This window comes from Acinonyx jubatus, chromosome D4, assembly GCF_027475565.1.
Source record: "Acinonyx jubatus isolate Ajub_Pintada_27869175 chromosome D4, VMU_Ajub_asm_v1.0, whole genome shotgun sequence".
NCBI lineage: Eukaryota > Metazoa > Chordata > Mammalia > Carnivora > Felidae > Acinonyx > Acinonyx jubatus.
In genome coordinates this window covers 75477631-75497454 of record NC_069391.1, presented here as the reverse complement: position 1 = coordinate 75497454, position 19824 = coordinate 75477631, and the positions used below count along the sequence as shown (strand labels likewise).

The 19824-nt window shown below is 44.3% G+C and overlaps 1 protein-coding gene across 11 annotated transcripts in view; it reads left to right on the top strand.

Annotated features, from left to right (window-relative positions):
- PCSK5 (proprotein convertase subtilisin/kexin type 5) overlaps nt 1-19824 on the top strand; it is a 452241-nt gene that overhangs the window by 192541 nt on the left and 239876 nt on the right. For all 11 annotated transcript variants that reach the window (XM_027041020.2, XM_027041019.2, XM_053205259.1 and 8 more), the window contains 2 exons: nt 3531-3743; nt 14303-14403. In XM_027041020.2, coding sequence (XP_026896821.1) covers nt 3531-3743; nt 14303-14403 — 314 coding nt within the window. The remainder of the gene's footprint in view (nt 1-3530; nt 3744-14302; nt 14404-19824) is intronic.

The window sequence follows — 19824 nt, the reverse complement described above, 5'->3', positions numbered from 1 at the left end:
GAGGGAAATAAGTGTGTTTGTTTCTATTTATAAAAATCCTACATGGTCATGGAAGGATGGTGTGAAAAAGAAAACTCTTTCCTATTCTTACCAAACAGAATAAGTTCTGTTACATTATCACTTTATGGCAGCTGTATGCATATAAATTTATAAACATTAACTTCTTTACACATGCACACGCATCTGCACACACACACACACAAGTACATTTCTTTAAACTGAGATCGTATTATATCATTTTGTATCCTCCATTTGTAATTACATTGTGAACATAAAAATACCTGCTAAATATTTTCTTGTTAAATTTTTTTTTTCAATCAAACAAGTTTGGGTGGCGCCTGGGTGGTTCAGTCGGTTGAGTGACCGACTTCAGCTCAGGTCATGATCTCATGGTTTGTGAGTTCGAGCCCCGCCTTGGGCTCTGTGCCGACAGCTGAGAGCCTGGAACCTGCTTCAGATTCTTTGTCTCCCTCTCTGTCTCTTGCTTCCGGCTTGTGCTCTGTCTCAAAAATAAATAAATAAACATTTTAAAAAATCAAGTACGTTTTTAAAGATCTTTTCATTGCATTTCTGCACACAGTCATAGTTTTATACAGGTATACAAATGTGATTGTGCTATATGTGCCTTTTCATAGTTTTGTGGTTCTTAATCTATTATCGGTTACAGTGGTATTTAAACCCGGAGTGTTTTGGCATTACGTCATGTGTTCTGTTGACCTGTCAGATAAAGCTCCAATGTAATCGTGCTTTTCGCCACAGCACAGCCTCTCAGTTAGAGGGCACGTATTGATGATGAATTTGGCCCTTCCTTCTCTGGCTATGATGTTCTGTCTCTGAGGTAAGGAGATGAGGCACCGGGGTTTCTCAACCTGGCCATCTACACCATAGTGAGGAGTTAATTCCTTCTGGAGATTTTCAAAGCATTGAACAAAATCCTTCGTTTATGATGGCTTGGTGCTTTTTGTATCCTTCTGTACATTTCATGAATATTTTGATGGGAAACTGAAAGTTGATAAACCAGACCCAGCTGTCTTGTGGCAGTAGCATCCAGAACTTTCTCTCCCTCTCTCTTCATGAATATTTCCCATTCCTGTCTGATCATATTGCATTTTTCCACACTGAAGGACAAAAAGAAATCTATGTGCAGGTCAGTCAAGTCGTGTCATAAATATTCTGTTCCTTGAGGTTTCAAGGCCACAGACAGTTTATCAAGGATATTTCAAATTCTCCGTCGTCTCTCTTTCCTTGGCTCTTTTACCAGAAATTCCAAAATAGCAGCCCAAATACTTTCCCTCCACCTGAGACCATAAAAGCTAGGGCCTCGGAGCAAGGAAGAGGTTCAGCCGTCAACAGCTATGTGACTTTGGTTACCACTCTCTCATGACCAAATGATAGATTTTGGCCTCTGTGTCTGCCAGTGTGATTTCTAGTTTTAAAAAGGTAAAATTTCTGAGGGATTCAGCTCTGACAGTTCAGAGAACTGCCCTTCACTTTGGCTTATTTCTGCCTGTTCTTCTGCAGATCTCCCCTTATGGAACCAAATTGCCATTATGCTTCGGTACATCTATGTTCTACTTTGGTTCTTCTCTTTATTTGTTTCACAACCTTAGGAAAATCTTCAAGTACAGGCCAAGTTTTGGCCTAAAGAATGTAACCCTATCTCCTAGCCTTGTAAGAAAGAATTCATGGATCTGGTTGAAGAAAGGTATCTATAAGCAAATATGTTTGGAAAAAACATCAGATTGTGTCCACACCCCCCTTAGAGTTTTGCAATGGATGATCACTTACTAAGTTCTGCCATAGGGGAACCTGTTTTATTTTGCTTAACTTAGACTTTCCAAACATTCTTAACCTTGGAGTTCTTTTATTTCTGGTAGTATGCGTTAACATCCTTCGTAATTAACGCCCATGCCGTACATAGGGGAGGCACAGCTCTAGAAGGCTCATAGTCCCTAATTCTGCTGCTCACTGGCGATGTGATCTCAGGATAAATACAAAACTTCTTCACACGTCATATCGCTCGGATGTCAACTGAGGGAGCATAATGGCACCCATTTCACGTGGGTGAAGATTTATAGCACTATTACATGTCTGTGGTAGTTACGACTAACAGTATTCCAACTCTGGGGTCTGGCTCTTTGGGTTCCAATTTTGTCCCTCCGCTTCCTGACCTTGGGAACATTTCTTAACTTCTGTAGCTCAATTCTTCATCTATCCAATGGGGACAAAGATTGTACCATTCTCACAGTGTTGTTGGAAGAGTTCGGTCTGATTCACGTAAAACAGTTACAAATGTGCCTGGTCCGTGGTGGGTACCTAATGAATGTTAGCCATGTTATTGTCATCATTGGTGCTCTTGTTATGTCTGTGAGTGTATCACGTGAAACGGATTATTTTATTTTATTTATTTCAATTTAAATCCAAGTTAGTTAACATATAGTGTCATAAAAGTTTCAGGAGTAGGATTTAGTGATTCATCACTTACATAGAACACCCAGTGCTCATCCTAACAAGTGCCCTCCTTAATGCCCATCCCCCATTTAGCTCAACCCCCCACCACCTCCCCTCCACCAACCCTCAGTTTGTTCTCTGTGTTCAGGAGCCTCTTATGATTTGTCTCCCTCTCTGTTTGTATCTTATTTTTCCTTTCCTTCCCTTCCCCCATGTTCATCTGTTTTGTATCTTACATTCCACGTATGAATGAGATCATATGGTATTTATCTTTCTCTGACTGACTTATTTTGCTTAGCGTAATACATTCTAGTTCCATCCATGTTGTTGCCAATGACAAGATTTCATTCTTTTTGATCCCCAAGTAATATTCCATTGGACGTATATACCACATCTTTCTCCATTCGTCAGTCACTGGACATTTGGGCTCTTTCCATACTTTGGCTATTGTTGATAGTGCTGCTATAAACATGGGGGTGCATGTGCCCCTTCGAACCAGCATTTCTGTATCCTTTGGATAAATACCTAGTAGCACAGTTGCTGGGTCATAGTGTAACTCTATTGTTAATTTTTTGAGGAAACTCCATACTGTTTTCCAGAGTGGCTGCACCAGTTGGCTTTCTGAAAGGGATTATGTTAGATTTTTTTTTATTGGGGTGTAATTGACCTATAACATTGTATTAGTTTCAAGTGTACAAAATAATGCTTTGATGTTTGTATATATTGTAAAATGAGCACCACAGTGAGTCTCGTTAACATCCATCACCAGGCATAGCTACATTTTTTTTTTGTCCTAGTAATGAGAACTTTTAAGATCTACCCTCTTAGCAACTTTCAAATAAGCAATACAGGATTATTCTCTGTAGTCAGTCACCAAGGTAGACATTACATACACATTATTTTAGTTCCCAAAAGCAGCTCCTCTCACCTCAAGAAACAGCTTAAATCCAGCATATTATGAAAAGAGTATCACAGCCCTCCTGCAGATATTTGATGGTGCCTGTTGATTTTGACCTTCTCTCCATGTAGAGTCTGTGATCTGTATTTTCCATCATGTAACTTTTTCTGTTTGTGAACAGGGGCGGAGAGGCCTCGGCTCTGTTTTTGTCTGGGCCTCAGGAAATGGTGGAAGGAGCAAAGACCACTGTTCCTGTGACGGCTACACCAACAGCATCTACACAATCTCCATCAGCAGCACAGCTGAGAGTGGGAAGAAGCCTTGGTACCTGGAAGAGTGTTCGTCCACGTTGGCCACCACCTACAGCAGTGGAGAGTCCTACGATAAGAAAATAGTACGTGGCATTTGCATGTCATGATTTATTCATTTATCTTTCACTATGAAATACAAAGGAAAGGGGCACCTGGGTGGCTCAGTCGGGTAAGCGTCTGACTTTGGCTCAGGTCATGATGCCGCAGTTCATGAGTTTGAGCCCCGCGTCGGGCTCTGTGCTGACAGCTCAGAGCCCGGAGCCTGCTTCAGATTCTGTGTCTCCCTCTCTGTCTGCCCCTCCCCTGCTCACATTCTGCGTCTCTCTGTCTCTCTCTGTCTAAATAAACATAAAAATAAAAAAAAAGAAATACAAAGGAAGAACCATAAACTTATACGCAAAAGTAATACATGGAAATAGGCAAGTAATATATGGAAATTAGCTGCTGACGCAATACAAGTATTTGTAAGTTTCGTCATTCTGTTATTGGAAGTGCTTATCTGGGCCATTCTATTCCAGCATTTGATGTGGTCTTAGACATGAGTAAGCTTTAGTTTTATTGAAGACAAATGAGCAGTCCACTTTGACCTTGTGAGTTAGTGGTAGAGAAGAGACCAGTTCCGACACTCAGCCTACTTCCCTTATCCCTCTGTCCCCATACTGCCTTTGAAACTTACCTTCAGCGCTTCGGTTTCAAAGTGGGTCTGACTAATTCCGTGGGAACTAAACCGATCAAAAGGTGCTTTTCTACTACTGAGGCACCAGCTCGCCTGAATGAAGAGCACAGAAGTCCTACGTGATCGCCCGCTTACCCGCGTGCCCTGCTCCCCGTGCAGACAGAGAACTGATTGAGAGTTCAGGTTGCAGGACCAGCCTGCTTGGGTTTTGTTCACTGTTGAACCATTTACTATAGCTGGGTAACGTTAGACACATTACTTAATTTTTCTGTCTCAACAAGCCTCATCTGTAAAAGGTGAGCATTTAATATTGCATGGTTTATGGCATTATTATTACAAAGATGATGAAGAAGTAAATAAAAAGGGCTTTGCATACCCCTTGAACCACTGATGCCCAAGGAAGTTCTGACTTTTGGGGTGCCCAGCGCCGTGCCTCTGGTTCTAAATTTCAAACACCTTTGCATGTTGCTCTTTTCTTGATGATAGTTTTGTAAACCATCTCAGGATTTGTCTCTCTAAAGTGAATCTAAGCTGCTTCACTTGACATTTTTTAGCATTTAGCGAAGACCCTTCTCTCAGGTCTTGTAGATTCATGCAAATTTGGGTTGCATCTGATTACACAGGGAGGAAACACAGCACTCCCTTCGTGGAATTCTCCATCCACATCCATTTGGGTCTTCTTGATTATCCTGGTTATCATATAATTTTCATGTGTGATTCCTTAGCTACTTTTCACTACCTTCTTTAGTTACATTTTTCAGATTGATTTAAATAAAAATCACCTACCCATATCCATATCCCTTCTGCCCCTAGCTTTCCTTAATTCCTCCACAATAACTGGGTTAAAAAATATGTACATGAATCTACCTTTAAGCACCTCCAACATTCATCAGTAAACATAACCCTGCAATACAAAGTAAAATATAAAAGGAGAAAACCCAGAGATGACAAGCACCACAGTTTCCTGGCTTTCTTAATGGGAAAGTGATGTTCCGTTTTTTTTTTACCTTCATTATGAAAATGTTATAATCCAGGAGTGCCCCTTTTGCTCTCAAATTTGCTTGTCTCTCAGAACTCGCGGTCAAGGTCCACTAAAACTAAGTGGCATCCGTCAGTTCTGCACCATAAAAATCCTGATGGAACTCTCTGGAATAAGAGTTCTCTTTCTGTACCTCTCGAGTCTGAAGGCAAATTTGCCATTGCTTCAAAGTGAATATGCCCGTCGACTCCTGTTTTCCTTGTGTGGTGATTGCCATGGAGAGGGTACCATGAAGTTCCATAAATGCCTTTCTTAAGAGAAATGTACAACCCAGTGGGCAAAATATCAAAGAAGAAAAGGTTTCCTGGGTCCTGGATGGGAGAAGGCAAGATGGACAGACCTCAAAACCTCTACGTGAGATTTACTCCCTAGACTTGACCTTCCTAGCCCCTCATCATGCTGTGATGCTATGGTGGAGGCTGTGACCACCCCCCGCCCCCAACAACAGGCAATCATTTAGGATTCTCCCAGGGACGGACAGAATGATCCGTTCACTGGATGGATTCATTCAGCCATAGACTACACTTTCTCCCTAACTGCTGCTTCTGATACCAAAACCTTTGATGACTCACTTGATATATGTAACCTATTTGTTTCTCACTTCTGTTGAATCTCTTTCTCCCATTTTCGTAGCAACAATTTATTAGTAATTTTTCTCCATCCCGTTCTTAGAATCTCTTTATATTGCCCGAATCTGCAAATTACCGTAAACTGCAGAGGAATTTGGGAGCTGTTTCAAGTTAGAGTCTCCAGCCTTAGACCCATCTCTCAGTGGCTCAGTGACCCTCAACACTGCAATCTGTACCCCCCACCCCCCGAAGAAAGGCACTTTGATCGTGAACGTGTTAACAGTTTGAACATGAGTAGAGTTAGCAACAACACCAGCCTTTTATGGTCCAGCTGACCCCTTTTCCTTCTAGATGTCAGAATGACAAATAATCCTGCGACGTGCCTGGGACCTTTTCTTTACCAGGCTTTGAACCAAACGCCGGTGGGCCCTCAGAGGTGCCCACTTCCTGTCAATGGCATTGTGATTGAGTGTTGCAGGAATGGTGGTGACTGTCCCCCCTTTGTTCTGGGGCTCTCCTCCCTGGGCCATTCATTTCCTTGTGCCATTGCAGCTTCTTCAGGAGAGCACTGTTGTCATTTCTTGTCTGTAGAGCCCCATTGTGCTTTGAACCAGGCAGATGCTAAGGATTCAGGAGAGAGGAAGGATCGCTCTGCCTCAGGAAAAGCACTTTTGTTCAATAAATTTGACTTGTCCCCGACAGAATGTTTTGCAAGCAGGAGAACCTGGCCCTGGGTTTCAGATCGGCCACATCTCTGTCCCTTGGTTTCCCACCACTACTGTTGGTACAGTTGTGGACCTCGGTATTTCATTCATGCTTTAATCGATTCAGATCGGTAATGGTCTTATATCTTATTACAGCACGTGAAGCGTCCAGAATAGCAAGATTACTACAGTAAGAAACTCCCCTATAAGCTCAACAGAAATCAGTTGAAATGACTGATTATTATAAAGCCACATTATCAACTAATACGTTTTTATTAACAATATTGCATGCTTCTTATTCCGTGCCAAATACATAATACGTTCACAGTTATAGTAACATGCCATAAATATGGCATTTTTTCTTTATCCTTCTAATTAGTACCAGGTACTGGGCATGCATTAAATGCATGGTCTCATAGTACCCTCAGAACTCTACACAGGAGCACCAGGAACCGTCCTCACTTTACAGATGAGAAAACTAATGCTTGAAAGGTTGAAAGAAACTTAGGCAGTACGTGATGGAGCCTGGATTCCCACCAAAGTGGGGATGGACGCCAGCTTGTAACCAGGGTGCTGTCACGCTCTGGAGACTTCTCAAGGACACCCACCATGGGGCTGTGTGAAAGCACGGTGCTGCTCTCAGCTGTTTGGGGTTCTTTTCTTAGTGATTAAAAAAAATATATATGTATCTTTAGAACACATAGGTATCCATTATTTTTCACTCCCGGTGATTTATTTTGATTTTCACGTCCTAAGACCTCCTGATAATCCCCTAAAACAATCAGTACTCTTGCAAAAACCTAAAGCTCTTTGTCAATCCGAGTCGCTGGTCCCCTGTGTCAATCCGGAGCTCGTCCAGAATATGCTTTCAGTGTGACGTTCAAGCTAGGGCTCTCCCTCTTGTCACAAGTGTCCTCTGTTAAGGCCCGGTACCGCCAGATAGCACTTCATTTGTGCTAATGAATTTCACCCCAGGGAGGGTTTTTCTTGTTCCCCTCCCCCAGCCCCTTTTATCTTGTTCAATTTTCTTCCTCGTGTCCGTAAAGCTGCTTAATGTATTACACTTTTTCTTACTGACTGCCTGTTTTGCACTAGATTGGAAACTACGTGAGGTCGAAGATTTTGTCTTGTTCCTTCCCAGAGCCTGAGCTTAGTAAATATGCATGCATAAATCACTATCAGACGCTGGGAAGGATGGGAGCCGCATGGATTGTTTATGCAGCCACAGGAAGACAGGGAAATGCTCTGTTTCTTTAAGAAAAACTCCTTCTGGTAGGTTGGTAAAAGGCAAAGGCATTTGGCAATAATGCATTTCGCATCTGAAATTGCCCACAGGAATCTTGCCATAAAGGCGTGCATGCTACCTTTCTTAGTGTCCAAGAGCACTAAAGATCCCATCTAAAACCCTTCACTGCCTCCTGAAATGTCTCCCAAGTTCTGATTTGGAAATAAAGCTTCCCTCTCTCCCCAGTCCCTCCCATCGTTAAATGATCTCCTTCTTTTGGGACTCGTTCGACCTTTGCCCTTTTTCCTCTGGTCATTTGTCTTAGAGATTAGAATATGGCCTTGATCCTGTTCCTCCTGGGAGGGGTCTTGTGAGCCAAGGGTTAGAGTACATAGGCTCTGCTCAGCCCATTCCTGATGTCATGTTATTTATTTGTGTTCCCAACAAACTTGCCCCCCCCCCCAGGGTATCTCAGGTTGGACTGAGTGACCAATTCCACGTGGAGGAATTGTCTTATTGCTTTTCATGTTCCTAAGCAACTACAGATTTTCTCTTCTTATGGAAACATCCTGCTCCCCACCCCCACCCTCCCCCGCCACCCAAATCATTATTCAGGTACAGTCACCATTCACAATGGGGTTGATTTCTGTCATCTCCCTGTTTCTTCTTTTGGCTTGAGAAATGGAATTCTTTTTCAAGCAGAAGACTGGCAAATCCAGATGTGTTTAGTTTGTTGGGAAGCTTGATACATAGTCTCTTGAGAATGTTAAAAAGAGGAAATGAAATTTGCTCCTGAAAAGTTCCGATCTCGATGGTGGCTGGAAGGAGAAGGTCGATACCCACTTGCCGACTTGGGCTGGATCTCAGGGCCAAGTCCGCTGCCATGGCCGGTGGTGGCCTCGAAGGGCCACCTTGGCTCTCACGGATGACTATACCCGATAACTCAGCTTTTTTCTTTTGCTGCCATTTCAGGATTTAACTGTCACCGCTTACCCCCGCTCTGTAATAGCTGCTACATGTCCTTAGGCAGGTTAGCCTGAGCCTTCATTTCCTTAGTTAATAGTGTCTCTTGCGTGCAGAGTTCCTGTGGGTTTCGACGTAGCTGTATGCACACACGCGAGCGTGCACACCCAGAAACGCCTATTGTGTGTTGTCTCACGTGTCGCAAGCTGCTTGAGGCGGTCGTTTGAGAAGCAGTCCAGCCTGTGGCGGCGACAGTACTTGTCAGGAACAGCTGTACTTTTAGCCCCCGGGCTATATATACGCATATACACTCGTGACCTTTGTAGGTTGCTCGTGAGCTTATGTGAGTTTTTTTATCTGGAGAGGCGACAAAGGAGCAACCTTGAAGTCTTTCCTGATAATTGGGGAAGTTTATAGAACAAAACGAGTATATGGGAGCTTGATGTTAGTGATTCCACTTGGCCAATAAGTACTGTGCTTCCGCTCTATACCTAGAACCGAGCTGAACACTTGGGAGGCGTAAAAAATCATCGAAGATGGCATCTTCCTCCAGTGATAGCAACCTCACGTTTGTAGGCAAAGCCTCACGTTTGCTCTTCCATTTACAGATTCCCGTGGCAACACAGGACTGGAATTTTGTGTGGGCTCATCAGTCATGATCGAATTTTACACCAGACTTTGGTGAACACAGAAAGCACTAATTGGTCCTCAATTCCCTTGTATTTTGCTGCGCTTAATAAATCAGCTTCTTCTATTTCATTCATTGACACATTGAAGATTTATTTTCTGCCTTTATTCCCCCCATGGCTGTGTTTGAAACAGCTTTTCTGGCGCGTTTCTAATCCAAATCAAAATCCACACCAGACACAAATTCAACCTAACAGACAGTAGAATCATTTCGTGTTTCAAAAATATCTGTTCGGTTGCTCTTTTCCCAGATAGGAGACAATATGGCACCTTCAGAATAAAACAGATCGCGAGATCTCAGGGAGATAGAAACTCTTAACTGCAGGGCTGCTATTAAGGCTTGTCACTCATGGCCAAAGTCAATCAGAACTGAGATTCCCTGGAGAATTTCCTCAACAGGCTGGAATAAAAGATCCAATCAGCCCAACTAATGAAATGTGAAATAATAGGAAATAAGAGCTTACGATGAGAAAAAGTCGTGGTTCTGCTCGGAGGAAGCGTGACTGGACCTGAGCAACACCCACCCCTTCGCACCAAATAAGGATGACATCCCTAGCTTGGCGGGGTCCAAAAAACCATCTGCAACTCATCCATGAGACAGGCTGCACATCTAATTTGCTGACCGGGACAGCTTTGATCTGGCTCGAGGCCTGGTGTCGTCTTCTGTTTGCTTCACTCTGACGGACAGAAAGGATATTTTCTTGAGCGATCAGAGAAGTTCCGTGGAGGAAAATTCTGTTTCTGATTTGGGTAGCGAACTGAGAGAGCTTGGAGTGTGCAAGATGGGCCACCGGGATTGAAACCCAAATTTGAGACAGTTTTTAAAATGGAGTCCAAACTGACAGAGCTTTCTTGTTCCGTTTTCACATACAGAACCTCTGGACTCCTTGCTCCGTGATGCGGGCCTACTGTTCCACGCCACGCTTCCTTGAAATCACACCGTCAGATCTTGCGTGCGTGTGTTGTGATTAACGGGGTTGCCCCATGTGGTTCCAGTTTTCAGGACATCATTTTTCTTCAAGATTGCATGCTCCTTGGTGGTCCTTGCCTTTTCTTTCTAAAGATAGACACAAAAATTCCCTGATACTCTGGCTTCTCTTCATGACGAAAACCCTGCCTCAGATCTTTGTGGTAATTTACACCTAAATATTTCCACCACTGACAGTCACTTCCTCTTGAAATGACCCAGCTGGAATTTCTCCCTAAAGCGGGGATGCGAAGGAGTGAGGCTGTTTTCGTTTCTTTTTCTCTCCACTCCTTTTACCCTTCCTCCCCGTCACCTCCCTGCTCCATCCCTTTTCGCTGTCTCTCACCACTCAAGTTTCACTTAGTTAAGGTGATTGCAAAACCTAAATGAATAAAAGCACAATGCCGACTTGGAATATTCCACACGCTTGCCCACACCGAGAGCGTTTAGCGCTTGGTTGGTGTTTGCGTAGAAAAGTACGGAGCAGCTTTTCATTTAAGCACGCAACGTGTATGTCCGTACCTGGTGACCGTATGTGGATGAGGCATATTCCTACGGCAGACCTGACGTCATCAAGTTTTTATTGTTCACATTTGAGGTTGGCCGGAGATGGTTCTTTATCTGCCCGAAAAGCATTGCACACACTTGGAGTGTTTATTCTGGATTTGTTTCTGTGCATCGGAAGTGTCTGATCCAGCTGAGGAATAAGCAAGATGAGCCAAGTGGGAAGACATCGTGAAAAATCTTGAATCCAGGCACAAGCCATTGAAAAAAAGAAAAGCTGGCAAAGGAGCGTGGCCATGAAGGGGAGGCGAAGTGAGCAGAACACAGGGCCATCTCTCAACAACGGAATGTCTGGAGACTCGGAAACAGACTGCTCCAGGGTCCTTATGCCTTGACTTAGTGACCGGGTGTTTGATAAACCAGGCTGCAAATTTACCCACGATTCCAAATGAATTAGAAATACCTTTGCTGGGCACCTAGGTGGCTCAGTCGGTTAAGAGCCAGACTTCAGCTCAGGTCATGATCTCACGGTTCGTGGGTTCGAGCCCCGCTTCGGACTCTGTGTCTCCCTGTCTCTCTGCCCCTCCCTCGCTCGCCCTCTGTCCTCTCTGTCAAAAATAAATAGACATTAAAAAAAAATTAGAAATACCTTTGCAATGATCCAGCAGTCCCACTTCTCCTTGTACATTCAAAAGAATTGAAAACAGGATTGTGAAGAGATATTTGCAGCCCCATGGGCACAATAGCCGAGAGACGGAAGCCGCCCAGATGTCCACTGATGGATGGATGAATAAAATGCGGCAAATACATACAATGAAATATTGTGCAGCCTGAAACGAAGGAAATCCTGCCAGATACTACAACATGGATGAGACTCGAGGACGTTATTCTTCGTGAGATACGCCCGTCACGCACACGCAAAAAGACACATACTGTGTAATTACATTTATAGGAGGTGCCTAGAGTAGTTAAACTCATAGAAACAGAAAGTAGGACGGTGGTTACCACGGGCTTGGAGGAGGGGACGAAGGAGAGTTGTTTAACGGGTGGAGTTTTATTCATACACGATAACGTGCTAGAGATCTGTCGTAAGGCAGCGTGCGGATAGTTAACAATATTGTACTGGACACTTGAAAGTTGTTAGAAGGGTAAATTGGTGTTATGTGTCTGTTACCCCAACAAAAAGCCAAAGAAATACATTTTAAAGCCAACAATCAGGGGCGCCTGTGCGGCTTAGTCAGTCAAGCATCCGACTCTGGCTTCTAGCACGGGTCACGATCTCATGGTTCGTGACTTTGAGCCCCAAGTCGTGCCCTGTGCTGCCAGCGTGGAGCCTGCTTGGGATTTTCTGTCTCCCTTTCTCTCTCGCTCGCTCTCTCTCAAAGTAAATAAACAAACATTTTGTAAACAATAACAGAGTCAACAATTAAAAATCCAGAAAGTTTCTTCGGCAGAAGGGGGCAAGGGCTCTGTTTACCCAAACATCCTCTAAGCGACTGGTGTGGAGGTTTGGAAGGTGGCTGGTTAATCAAGTCTGTTAATCGAGAGAAAACCTCGCCTTCTTGCCAGATAGACTGTCGGGAGTCTAGACCTCTTTTCAGGAAAAGAGGGCAAAAGCTCGCCTCCTGTCTTCCACCACCACATCTCTATGGTTCTATTATTTTTGTTCATTCTGCCATTTTTTGTGTATCAGTGCCTGTTGGCATGGATCATCTGGCGACCTTAAAAGCGTCAAAAGCAACAAAGAAAAGACCATGAGAACCGATGACCCTGGATGAAGCTAGTTCAGCCCGCGTGTCAGTCTAGAGCCATACCAGATAATTAAATGGTCCATACAGACATCCGCATGGGACCCTGAGGAAATATCTAGGGGAGGGCTCATGTCTAAGGAGTTACACGGCACTTCCTTCCTGTGAAGATCAAATTTCTTTCCAAATCAGCCAATCAGAAAAGCAGGACTTGGTTTTCAGCCGCGTTTATCCCGCCCCACCTTTCTGATGACCTTCCTCCTCAGTTTCCCCGTCTGTAAAATAGGGGCAATACCCTCGTCTGGATGCCAGAGAAAGCTTAACCCCCGTCCTCCAGTAACTGCAAGGAGATCGCCAGCTCATCTCGTGAGCCTTGTGTGTTCCCAGCAGGAGTGATATGAGACCCAAGGAGGCAGAAGTGGATGCTCGTGGGGGAGGGAGGATTTTTTAAATCGTAGATATTTCGGTGGTTTGCAGAATCTGTATCTTGTAGTGTTTAATTTGTCTTGTCGCGGAGACTCTCAGTTTAACGGCTTTCCCCCTTAGTGAGATGATCCTGAAACAGAGGTTGAGGACCTCTGCTCTCGCTGGTGGGCGTGTTATTCAGCCACAGCTCAAATGAACTGGATTCAAACCAAGGGGAAAACAATGATCTAGGTCTCACATTCTGCTTTAAAAAATGGAGAAATGGCTAATCTCCTGTGACATACAGGCAGGCACTTAGTGCTGTCCCATCAAGCACCCGGGCTTCAACCGTGTTTTTAGTATTCACGTGAAATCTCTGAGGAGGTCTTAAACCAGTGTTCCTTGCATGACAGGGCTCGGCTTTGCTTAAAACCTGCAGCTCGGGGCGCCCGGGTGGCTCAGTCCGTTGAGCATCCGACTTCAGCTCAGGTCATGATCTCACGACCTGTGAGTTCGAGCCCCGAGTTGGGCTCTGTGCTGCCAGCTCAGAGCCTGGAGCCTGCTTCGGATTCTCCCTCTCTCTCTCTGCCCCTCCCCCACTCATGGTCTGTCTCTCAAAAATAAATAAACATTAAAAACAAAATTAAAAAAAAAACAACAAAACAAGACAGAAAACCTGCAGCTCACCCAAAGCATCAGTTCTGGGAGGACAAGGGTCAGATCGTGTGCTTTTATGCTCCCAGTGCCTAACTCGGTGTTTGGTTGTCGGTTCAACATAACCTGCTTATGAAAGTGCTGGGGTAATGAAAGAGCTTTATTCTTAACTAGAGCTGGGTCTGGGGTGAGGCAAGCGAGCGTTTGGGGGTAAAATTTAAGGGGACACTTGCATAACCCCCGCGTCCCGAGCCAAAGACTCACCGTAGTCCCGACCCTGGTTTTCACGGAAGCGGAGTCCGATTTCCACAGGCTTCCCTTTGCAAAGTCGATTTACACAGGCGACTCTTCTGGAAGTGATATGGTCAGGAGTGCAAAACAAGGCATTTAAAACAACTGTTTCGACATCCCTCCGTTCCACTTTTATGAGTAAATTTCTTTTGACTTGCGCGTGACTCACATTGACCCCAGCTCCCTAAATGTTTCATTGCTGTCTTCCAGATTACCACAGATCTGAGGCAACGCTGTACAGACAACCACACCGGGACCTCGGCCTCGGCCCCCATGGCTGCGGGCATCATCGCCCTCGCCCTGGAAGCCAAGTAAGCTTTTAGCTTCCTATTGTCTCCGCTGGCGACAACCCCTCATCTCAAGGACAACTTACCCATTCCCTACTATATGATCCCTAGCACAACAACCCAGAGCAGAATCTTCCAAATGCAACCTTTCAAAAGTCAAAGACTAGGATTTTAAAAAGAATTTTTTTTCCCCGATATCAAGAAAAAAAAAAAAAAAAGCAATTCTTTTTTTTTTTTTTTTTTTGGTTTTTATATCCTTAAAAAATCAAACTGTGTAATTACTTTATTATGGAGTCATGGTGTAGGCATGCCAGTTGGCTCCAACCCTGTTGCCTTGTTGAGGTTTTTATTCTAGTCTGGGAATGTTCCTGTGGGTCTCAGAACAGTCAGGGGCCCTTTCCCTGCAGAACAGCCAGGCAGCTCGGATTCCAGGACAATAGCGCTCCCTCTGGGGGACAGACTATGTCAAGGTCATTTGACTGAAGCTCAGGGTCAAGAACAACCCACCCACCTTCAGTCCTGTTGCGCGTGGTCAAATTCTGTGTCTGAGAGATCCCTTGAAAGGCCCCTTAGATTCCGTGCTGTAGGCCTCACTCTCTGTCTGTAAAACACCAACAGATTTTGCTGTCTTAACCAACGTCAATTTGTCTCCACTCTTGGGAATCCTGGATCTTAATTCTTTCAAAACCTCGTACAGATCTACACGCTCTTACCCTCAATGTCAAAACCCAAAATGCCAAGAAAACTGGAAGCTCTTTTGCAAATTTGGCACAAAAACTCATTTGATGGCAAAGCCCTGAACTGACTTGAGGTGGTTTGTCTTTATCGTGCAAATCCATACAAACATTAATGTATGTGATTCTGACGTGCTGGCTCAGAGCCTCCCCCCCCACCCCCGCACCCCGCCCCGGAAGTTTTGTATAATCTATGCTCCGGATGCCATATCTGAAAAAATGTCGAATTCCAAATACATCAGGTCCAAGAATTTTAGAAAAGGGACTGTAGGCCTGCATTCTGATGCCCTCCTACAAGAGGATCATAAAAGCAACTGAAGTAAGAACGTAAGTGTTTTTCCAGAAATAGCCTTGCACCCCCGTCCCAGGGAGGAATAGAATGATGTTTCCATTTAGTTGTACCCAAACGGAGAGCAATAGCCAATGACAGGAGAAAAACACAAGAATGATGACGAGACCTTCAGTAAGAACAGTACTCGCTCAGTCTCAGTACGTTTGTAGCTGCCCATTCTTTAAGGCAGAGAGCCTGTGTTAAGGCAGTCGGGCCCTCGTGTCATATGGAAAGAGTGAAATATAAGCCATGGAAAGCCCGAGGCGGGCAGAAGGACACAGCTTCGGATATGGGCTGTCTTCGTCTGTTGAGACCACTAGAACAAAATACCGCAAATGAAGTAGCTCATAAACAACAAAAATTATTTCTCGTTTTTCTGGAGGCTGGGAAGCCTAAAATCGAGACACTGGCCGATCGGGTGTCCGGGGAAGGTCCATTTCCTAGGCGGGTCCCATGGCAGAAAAAAAGGGGCAAGGGAGCTCTCTGGGGTCTCTTACGAGGTCTCCTCTTTGTGACGGCACCACCCTCATGACCTAAACACCTCCCAAAGGCCGCACCTCCTAACGCCATCACACTGGGCATTAGGTTTCAACATACGAATTTCGTGGGGACACCAACATTCAGAACATACAGTGGGTGCCACACCTTTTGTTGACCCCTTGCCAAAAATTGACGTGGAGAGATCTCCAAGTTCACACGAATGTCTGTATTGCTTTCTTTTTGATGAGGTTAATTAATAATCGTTGCAATGTGTTGTATCTTTTAAAGTGTTAAAAATTGGGGTGGAGCAAAGAACTTGCACTTACCTTATTAAATTCTCACCTGACAACTTTTCACTGGGCAGTTCTGGCCACAGAAGTGTCTGTTAGGTATCTATTTCTCTAATGTTTTATTTATTTATTTTTGAGAGAGCAAGTGTGTAAGCAGGGGAGGGCAGAGAGAGAGAGAGAGAGAGAGACAGAGGCAGAGACAGAGACAGAGACAGAATCCGAAGGAGGCTCCAGGCTCTGAGCTGTCAGCACAGAGCCTGATGCAGGGCTCGAACCCACGAACCGCGAGATCATGACCTGAGCTGAAGTCGGATGCTTAACTGAGTGAGCCCCCCCAGGCGCCCCTAAGTATCTGTTTTTAAGTTGGTGACTGCTAATTGGATCTTTGAAAAGCATATTGGCTTCATCCTGCAATTCTGGGGTATTTGCCCACAAAATAGTAAATTAGAAAAAAGTCAGGAATTGATCGAGCACTTCCTAATTCCCCTCCAGAAATGGTTGTCATTCTCACCCTTAGTAATTAAGCGCCGTATCGGTGGCTACAGATATACATGATACTCCGTTCCTTGGGATATTACCGTACCACTAATATTTCAACAGTTCTCGTAACCACTATTTAAGTTCAGGTGGAGAATCCTCACTTTTATGCCTCAAGCAGCGCACTCGGTTGGCTAAGTTTGCCTTGGGGCTGGGAACACCCTGAAAGCCTTCCATCTGTTTTCGTGCTCTTTGCCTTCTGAGCATTTTTAAAGATTAATTTTTGCCGCAACTGTGATGGATGGAAGGCAGGGGGCCAGACAGCCTCTACGTGGAAAGATCCACTGTTAATTGAAGACTGTCAGCAGTACGGTCTGATCATGGAGCCAAAAGTAGATGGTAAATAGACTGATAGATAAAATGAGAAAGGATAAACCTTGCCTTGTAACTCCACGGAACTCCACGGAACTCGTTCGGTGGGCCAATCTTTTCCCGTAAGTGAAGCTGGAGGTTAGGAGGGGGACATCTGAGTATTCCAAGAGTGGGTCAGACGTTGATGATACACCTGGATCAATAAGCTGTGGGCCTCCAGCAAGGCGTCAAAAGTATCTGGAACTAAGAAATGACAGCACAGAGCTCGGATGACAGTAAGCCAAGGCTTCAGTTGTTCAAAAGCTAAGCTGAAGCCTTGCAAACACACCTCACCCACTCAGCAGCCTCCATACCCCCCCCCACCCCCCGGGGATGTCCTCATCTACTAGTGCTTTTCAACAAGTCTTGGACCTGGGTATTTGGAGATTCAACCTTTCCTCTCACAAGCTGAAAAGCCTGACCTAAGGAGGGAGAAGAGAAAAGCATTGCCCCGGGGCACAGCCAGCACTCTCAGATCAGGGAGTAGGGTGAGGCTGAGTGTTGGGGGTAAAAAGCTGCCAGTGGGGACTGCCGTCCCCATTTCCCAGGATGCCCCAACTGTCCCCGTGCTCTAGGGGGTATTGTCATTTCTCCTAATGGCAGATTTCAATCTAGATTGAATCAATTCAATTCAATTCAATTCAGTCAATCTAGATTCAGTCAATCAATTCAATTCCATCTAGATTACAATCACTCAGGGAAAACTTCCACTTCCTGGCCTCCCTCCCCGGCAGCCTGCTTTCGATGCATCCCAGGTGCTTGTCGGCATCAGTAGGACAATCTTCCTCTGGAGGATACTTCAACCATTGGCCTGTCTGCCATTTTGATTCTTCTTGCGCCCTTCCACTCAGAGCTTCTTCCCTACCCGCCCCCCAAACAAAAAACCTTCTTAGGAATCTAAGAGAAAAGGAAAAAAAACAAAAAAACAAAAAACGATACAAAACATAGAAACAGATCAGCTCAAAGTGTGCAGATTTCTTATCTGAGCTCAAGCAAAGCTTGGTCCTGAGTTAACTGCTGCGAGAGCTCATAGGACAGACCCCCAGGCCATCCTTTTCCTAAGGGTGTGTAAGAACAGGTGTTACCACAGAGGACACTGTAGCATACCCCAGACCCTCGGGTAAAAGCACGCTGCACCCAAGACTGGAAGGATTCCCAGTCCCTCGAAAATCTGCCTCCTTTTCCTATTCTTCCTCAGTTTGAGCCTCGTCATCGCTACAGGCGCTTCTGACAGTCTGATCACAAACTTTGCCTTTCTAGTAAATAAGGCAGTTTCCTCCTGTTCCCAAAGATATCACCTGGGTGCAGAAAGCTGTCAGTGTTTTACCCTCCTAAAAACCGGGAGCAATTTCAGAATAGGAGAAAATCCTGTCATCTTAAAACACAGGAGAGGACACTGTTTTTGTGCTGGGGTACTCTTTGTATGTATTAGTTCAGAGGTTTCTAATATTTCAATTAGGTGGATTTTGTGGATCTGGAAGTCATCTTCTGGTTTTTCAGCCGGGTGAACAGGGACTGTGTAATCAGTGATTATAGGTGAACTAATTATCATTTGGGCCGTTGCTGCTTAAAGTGGTGTCTTTTTGTGTGGCATAATTCAGCAAGTTCAAGTAAAATGTGCATCCCGGGAGCAGATTTCTTACCTAAAGAATAGAGTGAAACATGACTAACAGTTTTAGGTGAGCAGCACAGGAAAACACCAGGTCACATGTCGAAAGAGCTTGGCATCGCAATCTCAATGCCGGGATATATTGCCAGTTACCATAGCCCTGTTGGGAAGAGAAAAGAAAGTTGCCAGCAAATGATGTTGCCTATAAAATGGTTTATTAAGTAAAAATGGCAATAATTGACATTCATAAAAATACACTCTTCAGATTTTTAAACTCTGTTTTACTGAAGTTTCCCTGACCGGAGGCTGTAAGCGTTAGCAAAGGGAAACTAATTTAGTAGAGTCTTCCCTATGTTTAAATACCAGCATTAGCTCAGGACATTAAAAATTTAAGTTTACCAAAGACACCTTTCGGCCTTGAGTTGCAAACGGTTTCTCACTGGTAAACTGAGTAACATACGGTTAGCAATCAAGAAATGTTGTATAGCGAACGGTCAGTTAAAGGGACTGAGTCAGATAGAAACTTTGAAAATTGTTTAGGACTTTGAGAAAGGAGGGTGCTGATGCAAAGAATCTTCCACACATCCTTGTTTGAAGTGACCTGGGAGCATTTGCCTCCAATTTCGTATCTCAGGAGCCTCAGGGATACCTTCCTTTGAGAACGTCTAACAGAGCTACACCTAAACTCAGAAAATAAACAAATTGAAGGGGGGGCTGTCGTTCGGTGCTAAAAATATACCCAGAATGTCACCTGCTTCTGGTATGCTTCCTAGCCAACTTGATGGGCATACAATACACACATCTCCAGGTAGGCTCATCTATTTTATTTTATTATCTCCCTGTTCTCTCCTATTTCAAATGTCCTGTTGGAACATATCCTATAAGTATTTGTAGAATACAGATTATAGGACCTATATAGACAGAATGTAGCACTAGCTAATTTATTGTTGTAGTGTGAGGCTGAAACTCCTGGAGACTAAGGATTGTACATTCCTGTCTTTATATTTGTATATAACAAATATCTAGTACACACTAAAAAAAATAGTCTAAAGCATCATGCTAGATGCTAAGTGAATTAAGCAGGACATATTTCAAATATTTGTAAAACATGTC